We start from the raw sequence: 13,836 nt of genomic DNA on the forward strand, positions 1-13,836 counted from the left end.
GAAGGGAGAAAGGAGACGTCCTAAGGAGGCATGAGGACAGAGGCTTATTCCAGGACCTCTGGGGTCCTCCCAAAGCTGGGATGTTCACCCCTCTTCTGTCCTGTTAACAGACAGTCACTCTCTGGAGCTAAAGCCAAAGGGCAGAGATGCCCAGTGACTTCTCTCTCCTTTGTGTGCATTCACGTTACATAGATTCTAGCTGTCTTTGGCTTTGTGTTTTTGGAACAACAACAACAAAAGTGAGATTCCTTTCAAGTGTTTTCCTTATTCTTGGAGGGAGTTGAGATTTGGAACCATGGGGCCCGCTGATTCTGGGATCACTGTCCTCCTCTGTGGACCATAGTGTCTGTGAACATCGTATCCAAGGCTAGACCGCTCTTTGCAGATGGGGATGCAGATACACAGCCAAGTGCAGAACTGCTCCTTTCGTGGCCTTTTGATAGAAACTGATTGGCTGCACGTGATACTAGACTCTAAATGAGGATCCGCTGTGGAGTGAAACCCATGCCAGTGCTGTGATTCACGGGCAACTCAAGAGTGGCAGTCAGATCAGTGACCAATCAGATCCTCCCTCGTCCATCACCCTTTTGTTTTTTTCAAATTCTTACAACAACCCCACAGACAACTCCCATCCTGCCATGTCTGTGGTTTACACTCTTAGTGGTCAAGGCACGAGTGAGTTCTCTTTTTAAAGGACTTGTTTTTATATTTTAATTGTGTGTATGCGAGTGTCCCTATGAATATAGGACACATGTATGTGGGTACCCACCAAGAGACCGGGAGAGGACGCCAGATCCCCCAGAGCTAGAATTAAAGGGGGTTGTGAGCTGCCTGGTGTGGGTGCTGGGATCCGAACTCTGGTCCTCGGGAAGAACAGGGAGTGTTTTTAACCACTGGGCCGTCTCTCCAGCCCCAGGAATAACTTCCTGTAATGTCAATGTCTTGTTGATTAGGTAGCTCCAGAGCTCTAACAAACAGCTCTTTTTCCGTGTCCACCAGTGCTGCTGGACTTTGGGAAAACAGAAGCAGAACATAAGCTGGGGAATGTCTGGCCTGAGACTTGTACTTCTTCTGAAGATACAAAATTATATGAATCATATAGAATATACGTAGCTCATCAACCCTTTGGGAGACGATATTGAGCCTTAGCCATCTTTCTCTCTGTTTATGAGTAGTTCCCACGTAGATATTTTTAGTCAAATACTATTTACTTAAAAAGTAACCTTTTCATGCATTTCTTAAAGTTTATATCGCATTGTTGGGCCCTAGATATGTAAGGAAATTCATAGATTATATTCACAGTCAAAATGAGAAATGACACTGAAGATCTGGGCTCTCAAGAGATATGTTATGAAATCTCAAGGTATTGATGAAAGTTTTTCATGGCTGATCCAAATGGGATTTAGACTCTGTGGCAGTTGAATTGTGTGTTATTAAACTCCTTAAGCAAACCCGAATGATTCCCAGTGGAGGATTAAGACATTCTATGTATAGCAAAGACGGAATTCTCATGTCGCAGTCTTCTCTATTGAATTCCCCCTTGATTAGCTCCTGTAATATTTAACTTCGTGCCATGCTGTAATTATTTAATAAAGGGTAAATATAAATTATACTTTGGGAGGGGGGATGTGACCTTTTACCTTAACGTTATATTCTAAAGAAAGACATAGATAAACAGAACCTATAGGTTGAAGCATATTTTTAATTTATTCGATTTTTGTCTTGCCAGCATTTCTCTGCATCCCTGTCAGGCAGAGCGTTGGCAGAGCTTCACAGCATCCCACATTCCATGTGGTAGGGGAGGTTGTAAATTTACAAGGATGATGGCAGTTAATGACCTGCTAGGTCCTTCGAGACAGCCTTGGTGCTGGTCTTGGGCACCTCATTAGCTAAATGAGGTTTGCTGGGCTCACCTCAGATCCCCAAAGCCAGAGAACACCCAGGGAGATGGGGAGAGAGAGTGTGAGGGGGAAGATGGGGTTCAGGGGAGAGCCCGGGAAGTTAGTTTGGAACCAAAGTAGACACTGTCAAACTCAGTCTTGCAGTGTGGAAGTCTGAGGTGGTCTGGTGTGTTTTTTGTAATGGTTTGGTGTCTGTAAATAGCCCGCATGGGTTTGCCTGCATGATTTCTACTTCAGTGGGACTGAGGACCCTGTGTCTGGTGGTTTTCAGCCTGCCGGAGAAAAAAGGGGGGACCCAAGTGTAATAAATTCTATTCAAGGGAAACTGTAGTGTGTGCTAATCAGAGAGAGAGCCAGTTCTGTAAGTAGTGGGAAGACTGAGAGAGAAGATGGGTGGTGGGGGATCGTGATGGTGAGATGCCTCACTGCTCTCCTGTAGGAAGTGTGAGCTTGCCCCAGGGCTGCTCCAGAAAGGAGGGTCCGGCGGGAGAAAAGACCGGAAGTCAGCCTTCTCACTCCACCCTTTCACGTGCCTTCCACACGTGACACGTGCACCGGTGTCTGTAACGTTTCTGCCAAGTAAGGCAGTCTGCATGTTGGATAACAAGCAGCCCGCAGCCCACGTGAGATGAGGCTACTGTTCACTCCGAGGACCTCGCCGTGAGCCTGCTTGCCCTGCAGCACCCAGGCAGCTGTTGTGTCTGCTGGTTGATACCAAATGGTGCCCTTTCCACTGTCAGTGGCTGCGAAGTCAGGTGGCCCAAACAGACTCCGCCGCCATCTGGAGTCCTTTCCTTGAAGCCAGGAAGGAAGCGCAGAGGGCAGAGGGAGGGACGCTGCACCTGGCCTGACAGAAAGGTTAAGAGTACAGGTTGGAGTGCTGGAGAAGCCAGAACTCAGACCCCATCTTTGCCAGCTGCCACTGCATTTAGCATGAGGAGAGAGCCTGTAGGATAGCAGGGAAGGTTAAGGGACTCATGGGCGGAGCGGGCTTTGCCTGATGCCCACCTTTACTGACCCTTCAGTGTATTCTAATAGCGTCGATAGCAATTGTCACCACTGCATAGCACAGCCACTGACCGTCTGTGAACTAGGTTTCTGTAACTGTTGACGTTATAAGGTTAAGTGAAAAAAGAAAGTTTGCAGAATGATTCCGGTCTATGTATACAGCTAGTTTTACATCTGTTCTGGGCGCAAGTGTATCATACACCTACCCCCGAATGTGCTGGGGGACACTTTTAGAAAGAAGAAAAGAAAAAAGAATGTAGTATATCAGTTATTTTCCACATTTCCAAGACAAAATACCTGGCAAAATCAACTTACGGAAGGAAGGGTTTTTTTTTTTTTTGTTTTGTTTTTTTTTTTTTTTTTTTTTTAAAGGCTTATAGTTCCAGGGTGCGGTCTGTCAAGGCACGGAAGATAGAGGGGTGGAAATCCACAGTCAGGAGGCAGAAAGAGATGAACACCAGAAGGCAGCTCACTCTAGGGCTCCAGTCCCTGGGGTGCTGCTACCCTCATTTAGGTAGGTTTTCTCTCTTCAGTTAAGCCTTTAAGGAAATACCTTCATTGACATACTCAGAAGCGTGTCCCCCTAGGTGATCCCAGTTGGCAATCAAGATCAGCTTGTGCACATGCTGCTACTGCCTAGAGCTAAGCTAGTGCCCTTGACATGATGGGAATGTTGTGCCGTGTGCTGGTATGGGTAGGATTGCTTTGGAGGGTGTGTGGGCGCCAGGCTTGAGATTCCTTTCCTGGAAAGGAATAGTATTAGAAACGGAAGAAGGGCTGGAGAGATGGCTCAATTGGTTAAGAGCGTGTACTCCTCTTCCAGAGGACCTGGGCTCAGTTCCTAGCAACCACATCAGGTGGCTCACAATCACCTGTAACTAAAACTCTGAAGATCTGCCACCACTGACCTCTCTGGGTACGAGCACTCAGGGCACACACTCACATACACACATGTACATATACCATACACACACACAAAACCAAAATGATGATGATGATGGTGATGATATGATGATTATGAAAGAAATAAAAGAAGACCCTGGAAAGACTTACAGTCGAAAACATGGGTGGCGCGGTAAATGTTCCAATCATAAGTGTTTAACAGGCTGTTATATGTATCAGTGGTAGAATGCTTGATTACTGTCAGGGCTGGATTTCTTTCCTAATACCACACACATGCACATACATACATACACGTTTTATTAAACAAGACATCAAAGCATTACCCACAGAACACAGAGAAGACTAGTATGTATTCATCCACAAAGAACTCAGAAGCCAAAAGGCCACCATCTCAAAGCCAACCAGAATAAAATCAGCAGGAATTTAATATTGTACTAGCTAGAAACTTAAGGAGACCATTTAGAAAATTAAAACAAAAAGAGGTGGAAGTAAAATGGTGGCGAGGTGCTGGCAATCTTAAACGAGTCATACCAAATCTATGGCAAGACATTTAAATTCTTGAGGAAGTGGCTCTCTCGTTCTCACTCTCTCTCTTTCTTTTTGGAAGAAAAATTACAGTATTGAGAAAAGAATTCCTTTTTGTTTTGAGTTAATGTTATAGTAACCACAACCCGGTCAATTTCGCCAGGTTTTGTTTTCTTTTCTTTTTTTTAAACTAGGGCTTTTTCAAAATTGTAATCAGAGACACTATGTGGGCTAGAGGGTTAGCTCAGTGAGCGGAGCGCCTGCTGTGCAAGCATGAGGGTGTGGGTTCAGATGTCCCATGCCTAGGGAAAAAGCTTGACTTGATGGTGTCTGCCTGTGATCTTCCTGATGGGGTGGTACAGACAGAGCGACTGCTGGAGTTTGCTGGAAGCTGATCCTGCTAATCAATGAGCTCTGGATTTACTGAAAGATCTTGTCTAAAAAAAAAAGGAACATAACAAAAGAAGATACTAAAAATTGTACTCTGATCTCCACCTGTACATACGCACATACACACACACCATCCCCCCACATGTACATATAACACACACACACATACATGTATACATACCCATATATATATATATATATGTCACACATACATATGCCATAACCACCACACACATACACATGTACGCATAACACACACAGACACACATGTACATATACCACACACACTTGTATCCCCCTACACACACACACATACACACACACACACACACGTACACCACACACGAATCTTAATATATAATCATATTAATTACTTTGTCATTTTGACAAAATGCATGAAAGGAGCGAGTTAAGGGAGGAGAGATTTATTTTGACTCATGCACTCAGGGATGTGAGTCCACCATGGCAGGGAAGCTCATCCCGTGTTGCCAGGAGTGGGAGAAAGCAGGAAGGAAGCAGACATGGATGTCACCTTCAAGTCTCTTCCAAGTGACCAGTGTCCTAAGCCACAGTCTCACAGTCCCGCAACTTCCCAAAAGAATGCAACAGCTAAGGACTAGGCGTTCAAATGGGAGAGCCATTGTAGGCCATTTCACATTAAAGTATTCTCAAGTCAAAAAAAAAAAAAAAGATGAATTTCTATTAAAAAGAAAATGGAAAGCATCAAGTACCTCACAAAAAAATAGAAATTGAAATGATAGTAATATAAGGGGGAAAAAAACCCATCAACCTCACTGATGAATAGAGAATTATCAGTTGAAATTTTTAAAAAATAATTATATGCTGAAATAATTGTATGCATAGTGGGCGGGAGTGTGAACTTACCTATTCTTCCAAGAAGTAATTTGATAGTATGTGTGAAGAGCCTTAAATATAAATCATAATTTTTGGTCCAGTAATTCTAATTTTTGGTATTTTCTGACTGAAGTAATTAAAGTTATGCACAAATGATAATTATTGCTTTGGCTTTTATAATAGTGAGAAATTAGGATCACATTAAATGCCTGAATTAGGAAGCCATTTAAATAAATTATAGAGCATATCATGGAAAATATGCAGGAATTTAAAATAATGTTATAAAAGAATACTTAAGCACCAGGGAGAAAGCTTATGGCATGCAGCATTTCTAGGTGGGTTAAAACAGGCCACATAAACAGGATAAATCACAGTTCTCGGAGTAATTCTAAGCGTGTGTGTTTAAATCTGGAAGGATAAAAACAAAGGTGTTAGCCCTGGGCATTTCATTTTCTGACACCCAAATGGAAACACTTCATAATTTTTGTATAATAAATGGGAGGAGTACAAGTTTACTATATGAATATTCAGTTGGTACAAAGAAGTAGAAAGTGAAAATACTCCATACTATTCCATCAATGTAACTTTAAAAAAGGACACTGTGACTAAATCTTTTATAATTTCTATCAATGTTTTTGGATTATATTCACCTCTTCCCACACTGTTCCCCCAAACTCCTCCCAGATCCTCTCCCTACCTCCCCTCCCCCTCTCAACTTCCTGCCCTTTGCTCTTTCAAATGACCCACTGAATTCAACTTGTGTTGTCTCTCTACTCATAGCTGTGGGGCTGTCCCCTGGTGCATGACTGGCCTGCCAGCCACCACACTCTTAAAGGAGCCACCGACTGTCAATAGCTCCTCGGCTAGGTGGTCAAGCCCTTCCCTCCTCCATGCTGGAATGTTGACTAGCTCAATATGCAGGTCTTGGGTAGGAAAACACAGCTCCTACTTTATGGTGGCTTTATGGTGCAATTGTCCATCATGTCAAGAAAACACTGGCTCTTACCATCTTTCTCCTACCTTTTCCTCCATGGTTCATGAGCCTGAAGGCATGTGAAATAACTGGCCCATTTGTGGATGAGCCCTTACCCTCTCCAATATGACCAGTGCTTCAACCACTATCCACGGCACCAAGAAGCCTTTCTTTTTTTTTTTTTTTCAATGCAGTTTATTCAGGAACCTTGAACAATCATCTGACCCTGGGGAAAGCTAGCCCACAGCTTAAATAGCCTCTGGGTAGCCAACCCCAGCGTGTCATGTGGGCAATGCAGATAGGTCCACATATATGGAAGCAAGCCAGATCCTCAGCCTTAGCCAAATGTGGAGTTGTTTGTGACAGAGAGCACTCACCATCGGGAAGGTGGAAGGCGGAAACCAGCTCCATCTTTAAGGCGTGGCATTACGCAGCTCTCTACAGTTCCCCCTTTTTGTTTTAGACGCATCAGGCAAGAGTAGAGGTCTGATCTCTGATATTAGAAATAAATTGGGACTTTGTACCGATGTTCATTTAGGTGTCATCCACCCAAAGAGCATCAGACCCATCCGATACCTTTTTCTCAGAGGCGGGACCTGGGGCATCAACCGGCATGCAATCAGACATGCTCTTCTCTGGGTCTACAGCGGCTGACCCTGAGTGCAGTGCTTAGCCTCACTTCCTGAGCATAACATTTTAGCTTTTTATGGTATCCAACCATGCTTGGGGAGACTGTCCTGCTTCAATGGCTGTAAAGGCCTGAATGATCATGGCTGCATTATGCTGTTGTGAGACTCTAATCTTGCATATACACCACAGGCAAACCAAGGAGACCAACACCAGAAGGCCTGCTAACGCTCCCATGCCCGCCCATTCCTTCAGATGATTCATGGCTGCAGCAATACATGGTGATAATCCTGTGGCTAGTCCTGCGTCCACTCTGGTAGAATTTACTGTGATAATGGCCACTCTCAGCTGCTCCATCGTAGTATCGAATTCTCCAGTCCAATTACCTAAAATATAGCTAGACAATTGTTTAGACAGATTTGCAGCACAGGAAAAATTCTCATGTTGTATGCTAGTGACACAAAGTCCAGCATACTTTCATTGACAGCCTGGTTGAGCCATTTGCCATAGGGTATCAATTTGCTCCTGCACGAGGTCAATCCTCTGATTGAACACCATCAAGCCTCCTTTTAGTTGAGCATTAATTCCTTTTTGTACATCTAAGGCATGAGCTACATTGGCTAAAAGGTTATTCAGGGTCTGAGCAGTCTGCACAGTATGACTCATGGCTAATGCCCCGGTGGTAGCTCCAACAGCCGCCAATGAGATGGCAGTAACAGTGGCAGCTGTAGTTCCAAGATCCCTTTTCTGTCTGAAGAGAGTCATAGCATGCAAGAAGCCTTTCTGATGAGGACTGAGAGCTGTACAACCTATGGGTAGAGAGATAAGAATCTAGAGGGCGGTTGGTAGAATGTCAACTTAGCAGAACCATAGTGTCAAAGAGCAGTAGGTTTACCGCAAGGCCAAGAACTCCCCAACCATGGGCTGTTGGCCAGGTTACAGCAGCACGCGTGTATTTCCTCCAGTGGACCAGGCCATAAATCCAATCATCAAGTAGTTGGTTACGCTTACATTATTCCTGCCACCATTGCACCCAGTGGCATAGCTCGCCGCGCTGGTAAGTATTACAGTTCACAGGGTTCATAGCTTGTCACGCCTGTTGATTACTTCCTTCCCACACACCCAAACAGACAACAGAGCACCTTCCACTAGGATGAAAGCTGGCCAGCCAGGAGGAAGCCTCTGAACTTGATTTCTGTGATCTGTGACTGACGTATGTGGTGCCTTCAACAATAGGTTTTTCCACCAAGTTCTGGTGAACAACCAAGAGCAAAGGCAATAGCCGTATTGTTTGAAATATCTAACCCTGGTCATCTCTTAAGTGATGGGTTTATGTGTGATTTTATTCTTTCCTATGTAATTAAAGGGGCTTATAACTTGTTTAAAGAAAAGGTATCGTTTGATAGCATAATAGCAACAGGTGTTTATAAAATAAGTATGGAAATAGGAAAATTTTAAAAATATACTCCCCTGCATTTGCCATTACCTAAAAAGAGTGCAGGAAGTTATTACTTTATGTTTTTTTTTTCCTTTCTTTGGTCATGTATAAGTTTTAAACCATAGAGTTTAAACAAAAGGAAAGGAAAGGGGGAAGGAAGAAAGGTGTGGACTGTAGAGAACTCTTTAAAATAGAAGAAATACCACAATCTATTGCTCCCTTACTCACTGACTTGTCTCATAGTTACCAAGTTAAATGTCTAGCATGTGTCAGGCTCTGCCATTAGCCATGAGACACAATAGTACAGTGGAGAGACAAATGAACGCTGCTCCCCTGAGCCTTTCAGGGCTGTGGGGGGAGCTCGAACCTCTGAGAAAGCACAAGTAGTCACATGTAACTGCAAATTAAGAAAGTCTAGTCTGATGAGAACAGCGTTCATGAGAATGTGATTGTATACGAATGGAAATATGTAATAGAGTGATTAAGAAAAGGGGGTATCACCGGCACACGCCTTTAATCCCAGCACTTAGGGGGCAGAGACAGGTGGATCACTTCGAGTTCAAGGCCAGCCTGGTCTACAGAATGAGTTCCAGGACGGCTACACAGAGAAACCCTGTCTTGAAAAAATAAACAAACAATAGAACCAAAAAAAAAGAAAGAAAGAAAAGAAGGAAGAAGAAAAGAGAAGGGGGTATCAGAATCATAAATAGATGAGAAGATATACTTGGAAAACAGAAGAAGAGAGGAAGGAGAGAAAGAAAAATGATACAAAAGTAGTTTATTGCTTTTCTAAGAAACTGGAGTATCGTTGGGTTGGGGATTTGGCAAAGTGGTAAAGTGCTTGTCTGGCATGTACAAGGCTCCGACTTCAATCCCCTGGCACTGAAAAAGAAAGATAAGGGGGAGGGAGAGGAAGGAAAGAGAGGAAGGAGAGAGAGAATGAAGAAAAGAGAGGAAGGAGAGAAGGAAAGGGAGAAAGGAGAGAAGAAAGGAGAGAGGAAGGAAAGAAGGAAGGAAGGAACTGAAGGAGGGAGGGAAGCTAAAAGTAATTGGTACATGACTGGCTGTGTAACACTGATTACCTGAGGAGGAACAGAGGATTGCTTAAGGCCAAGATGATGAAACATTGACCTGTTTTGTTGTTGTTGTTGTTGTTTGTTTGTTTGTTTTTTTTAAATGCTAAATGGAGACTTACTACAAATTCCAAATTTATGTGTGAATTAACCAATGTCAACAGCACGATCCCCTAACTGACTTTAGAACCATGAACTGAGTCTTAGAAAATATCAAAACTCTTCTAGTGCCTGTGGAAGACTTCATAGAATAATTCCTTTACAGTCCACGTGTGTACTCAAAGAAACATTTTTGTCTTTCAGCCTTAAATGAACCCACCATAGACTATGGCTTCCAGAGACTGCAGAAAGTCATCCCGAGGCACCCAGGAGACCCAGAGAGGCTAGCTAAAGTAAGAAGCACTGGGAATTGATACACAAACATCTTTTTGTAGACACTCAGCAAATTTAGACAAATCCAGCCATTTGAGTCCCATTAAAATTAATTAGGCCTTGAAACTGGCTGTGCTTTAGATAAAAAATGAATGTTAGGTTTCTGCTAATTTTGAAATATATTATGTTTAATATCTGAGGGAATGTGAAATATGAAAGTTTCGTCTCATAAAACAGATATACTACAAGAATAGCTAGTTTATAATTATTTTGCGGGGTGGGGGGGTGAGACAGGGTTTCTGTGTGTAGCCCTAGCTGTCCTAGAACTAGCTCTGTAGAACAGGCTGGCCTCGAACTCACAGAGATCTGCCTGTCTCTGCCTCCTGAATGTGGGAATGTTACAAAACATTGCCAACTGTATAAAGATGAGTATTTGCAGCATTGCTTAAAAGTGTAAGTGTCATTCCTCTGTATTTAAGTAGGATTTTTATGTAGCCTACTATGTGCCTAAGAATTTAATGATGATAAAATGTCTTCTCTATACAAAACCTTTATGAAAGAAGTCACTTGTGAATGAATTTGCTCAGAAAATGTCATCTCAAATCTAGCTCATGACATCATCATTCTTTATTTAAAAATAGGTCCATCTATTTGTTGCCATTTGACTAAAGAGAAACTATTTTTTTATATTTATCTTTGTGCTTCAGGCATGCAGATTATGAAATGACATGGTCTTCATTCTGCATTTGAATAAAAAGCCAAATGCTAGTGGCTTCAATAACAGACTCTTTCTTTTCTTCCTGGGAAAATACACAGCACCATTAAGTCAGAATAATACTTGGACAGCAGCTTAATAACAACTTTAAAGGCTATAAACAAAACAAATACGACAACAAAAAATCCCCACCCAAAACAAATCAAAACAAAACAAGAAAGCAGGGAACAGAGAAGGGAAAAGGAGAGGAGAGGGAAGAGCAATTGCTATTTTTTTTCCAGTTAAAATGAACAAGGAGAAATATTATTGAATATTTATTAGAATAAAAGCTTGAGTGGGGATTGCCAAGAGAATTTCAGGATTCTGTCAACTCCTTGGCAAGCAGCTAAACTCAGGCTCATCAAGCACTTGAAGAATATCTGATTAATTTAGAGTACCAGAATTTTAAATGCATTGGCTTCAAAGTAGTTTCCAAAAGAATATCCAAAACATTATCAAGTTTAACTGACTTTTCCCTCAGTTTGGTGAGGATTTTTGGATACCAGAAACCACGATAGAACCCTTAGGGGGGGTGAATGTCTGCAGCTGCCCCATTTGTAGGATTTGTAAATGCGATTATATCCCCTTTGTCAAACCTAATATTAAACTTCTTGGCTTATTACATTTGGAGGCAAATGTGTGGACTTCTTGTTTCCATCTCTATTTTGTTTGTTTGTCATTTGGGGCTTTCTCTTCTATTGTACCCAGCCCGTCTTTTCTCTCCTAGGAGATGCTATTGAAAAGAGCTGCGGACTTAGTGGAAGCCCTTTACGGCACACCTCACAATAACCAGGTTAGGAGAGTGCATCTTTCCCTCTGTGGAGTCTGACTCTTGGTTCTGGATACAGTACTTACCGCAGCTCGCCTTTCTGTAGGACATCATCTTAAAGCGTGCTGCCGACATTGCAGAAGCCCTGTACAGTGTCCCCAGGAACCCCAGCCAGATTCCAGCTCTCTCCAGCTCCCCAGCTCACAGCGGTATGATGGGCATCAACTCTTACGGCAGCCAGCTCGGGGTCAGCATCTCGGAATCCACACAAGGAAACAACCAAGGTACGACCCTTCTGAAAGCCAGGATCCAAAGAGGACTTCTCCATCACAAGGCCAGCTCTGCTGGGCGTATGAGGAGTGAGGGAACACATCCCAAACCATCCAATGGGGCAGGTGCCTCAGTAAACCCCACTATTACAAATGGGTTGTTTCACCGTTCTAGGCAGGCTGCTGTTAAGATTCTGGGCTCGCTGGGAACTAGATAGAATTCTAGCTCTAGAATTCAAATTCTAGAATTTGACTAGACATGCTAATGGGTAAAGTTGACTACCATCAATTTCAAAGAGTGAAGGCATATGGAGATGAGGTTTACAGCGATCATCGAGTTCATTTCATATGATGCTATGTGACAGTCAGACTGGATGACAGAGGTTGCTGATGGCCCCATTACTGTTCACTTCTTGTAGCCCTTAGTAACCAAGAGTATCGGCTTTGTTTTACTTGGGGATTTCTATTGTATGAGATCTCGATTGGAAATACATGGCAAGGTCTTCAGTGAACCCCACTTTGTAGAGGAAGTCTACCATATGAAGACTTATTTCAGAGAGGCTGATTTTATCAAGAGGCCCATCTAGACTTGTTACACATAGTTCTTCGAAAAGAATACTTTTTCCAATAATATCCTTAACCTTAGGCGTTTATTTCTAATTTTATTCACTCACTATGCTCTATAGAGTAAGGTTTTTTTTTTTCCATTTGATATTTTAGACTGCTTTACAATGTTTTTGTGTTTATTAGTTGATTGATTTAAAATTTTTGAGACTTAGACAAGCTGTGTAGTCCAGGCTGCCCTTAAACTCACTATGTAGTTCAGGTTAGCCTTAAAGTTGTGGCAATCCTTCTACCTCAAATTGCATTCTTTATAAATATATTTATATGGGTACATATATAGAGAAAGATATATGTATGTGTCTAACATATGTGATACATATGATTATACACATGACACACACATATACACTATATTTAATATAAGATGTCTATATCTATATAATCTATCTATATTTCTGAGAATTGAACCCAGGGCCTTGCCCAGGCTAGGCAAGTATTTTACAACTGAGCTGTATTGCTACATCCAATCATTTTTAGACATAGCCCTCCCAGAGTTTCTTTCAGGACAAAGTGATGCCAGCTCTGTGCCAGGCCTTCAGAACCATAGGGAAACTCTTCATCCTTCATGTCACTTATGGCTTGGGTGTCCACACTTGACTGCTGGCCCCTCAGAGCCCTGAGTCAGCATAGTGCGCTGTGAGCCTCAGTACTTTCTGGTTGAAAATGATCTCCACGCAGAGAATGGCGGTGACTTCAAAGTACCATTTCCAAACTCCTCTGCAGAATGCAAAGGGCCCCAGAAACATTACCAGGAAAGCATCCTCCATTCCCAGAAAGGATTCTAAATTTTTGTTAAATTTGCAGAATACTAGATTGTCATGTTCTGAGCAGGATATTTACTCCTTGGTCCTTTATTTGACAATCTTCAAAAGACTTGCTTTGGCCCTAGCATCTGCCCAGCTTTGCTTGGCTGCTGAGTGATTTTTCTCAGTGATAGCAATTAGTATCTTGTAGAGCTCCAATGTTCATGTCTAGTGAGGTACAGCTTGGCAGGCTCTCTTACCAGCTCCAGAGAAAGAGAGAGACAGAAAGAGAGAGAGAGAGAGAGAGAGAGAGAGAGAGAGAGAGAGAGAGAGAGAGAGAGAGAACTAGTGATGTGAGGGAAAGGCTAGGCGTGGCTGGCTCACAGCTATAATCATAACACCCTGGGAGTAGAGGCAGGAAGATCATCACTTCTGGGCCTGTCTGGGATGCTAAGGAAGTTCCAAGCCAGCCACAGAAACATAGTGACATCCTGTCTCGAAGCCAAACTATAAAATAAAGGAAAACAAAACAATATAAAGCAAAATAAACAGAAGGGGGAAAGTGTTAGAGGTGTGGCCTGTGTAGAGGAAAGGAGTTATCAAAAGCTGAGA

General features: G+C 42.7%; 1 protein-coding gene across 1 annotated transcript in view; it reads left to right on the plus strand.

Moving 5' to 3' along the window:
• Positions 1-13,836, plus strand: part of Ebf2 (EBF transcription factor 2) — a 198,372-nt gene that overhangs the window by 167,267 nt on the left and 17,269 nt on the right. The window contains exons 11-13 of the mRNA XM_021635518.2: positions 9,997-10,085; positions 11,547-11,612; positions 11,695-11,872. Coding sequence (XP_021491193.1) covers positions 9,997-10,085; positions 11,547-11,612; positions 11,695-11,872 — 333 coding nt within the window. The remainder of the gene's footprint in view (positions 1-9,996; positions 10,086-11,546; positions 11,613-11,694; positions 11,873-13,836) is intronic.

Source organism: Meriones unguiculatus, chromosome 9 (genome assembly GCF_030254825.1).
Source record: "Meriones unguiculatus strain TT.TT164.6M chromosome 9, Bangor_MerUng_6.1, whole genome shotgun sequence".
In the NCBI taxonomy this organism is placed as follows: domain Eukaryota; kingdom Metazoa; phylum Chordata; class Mammalia; order Rodentia; family Muridae; genus Meriones; species Meriones unguiculatus.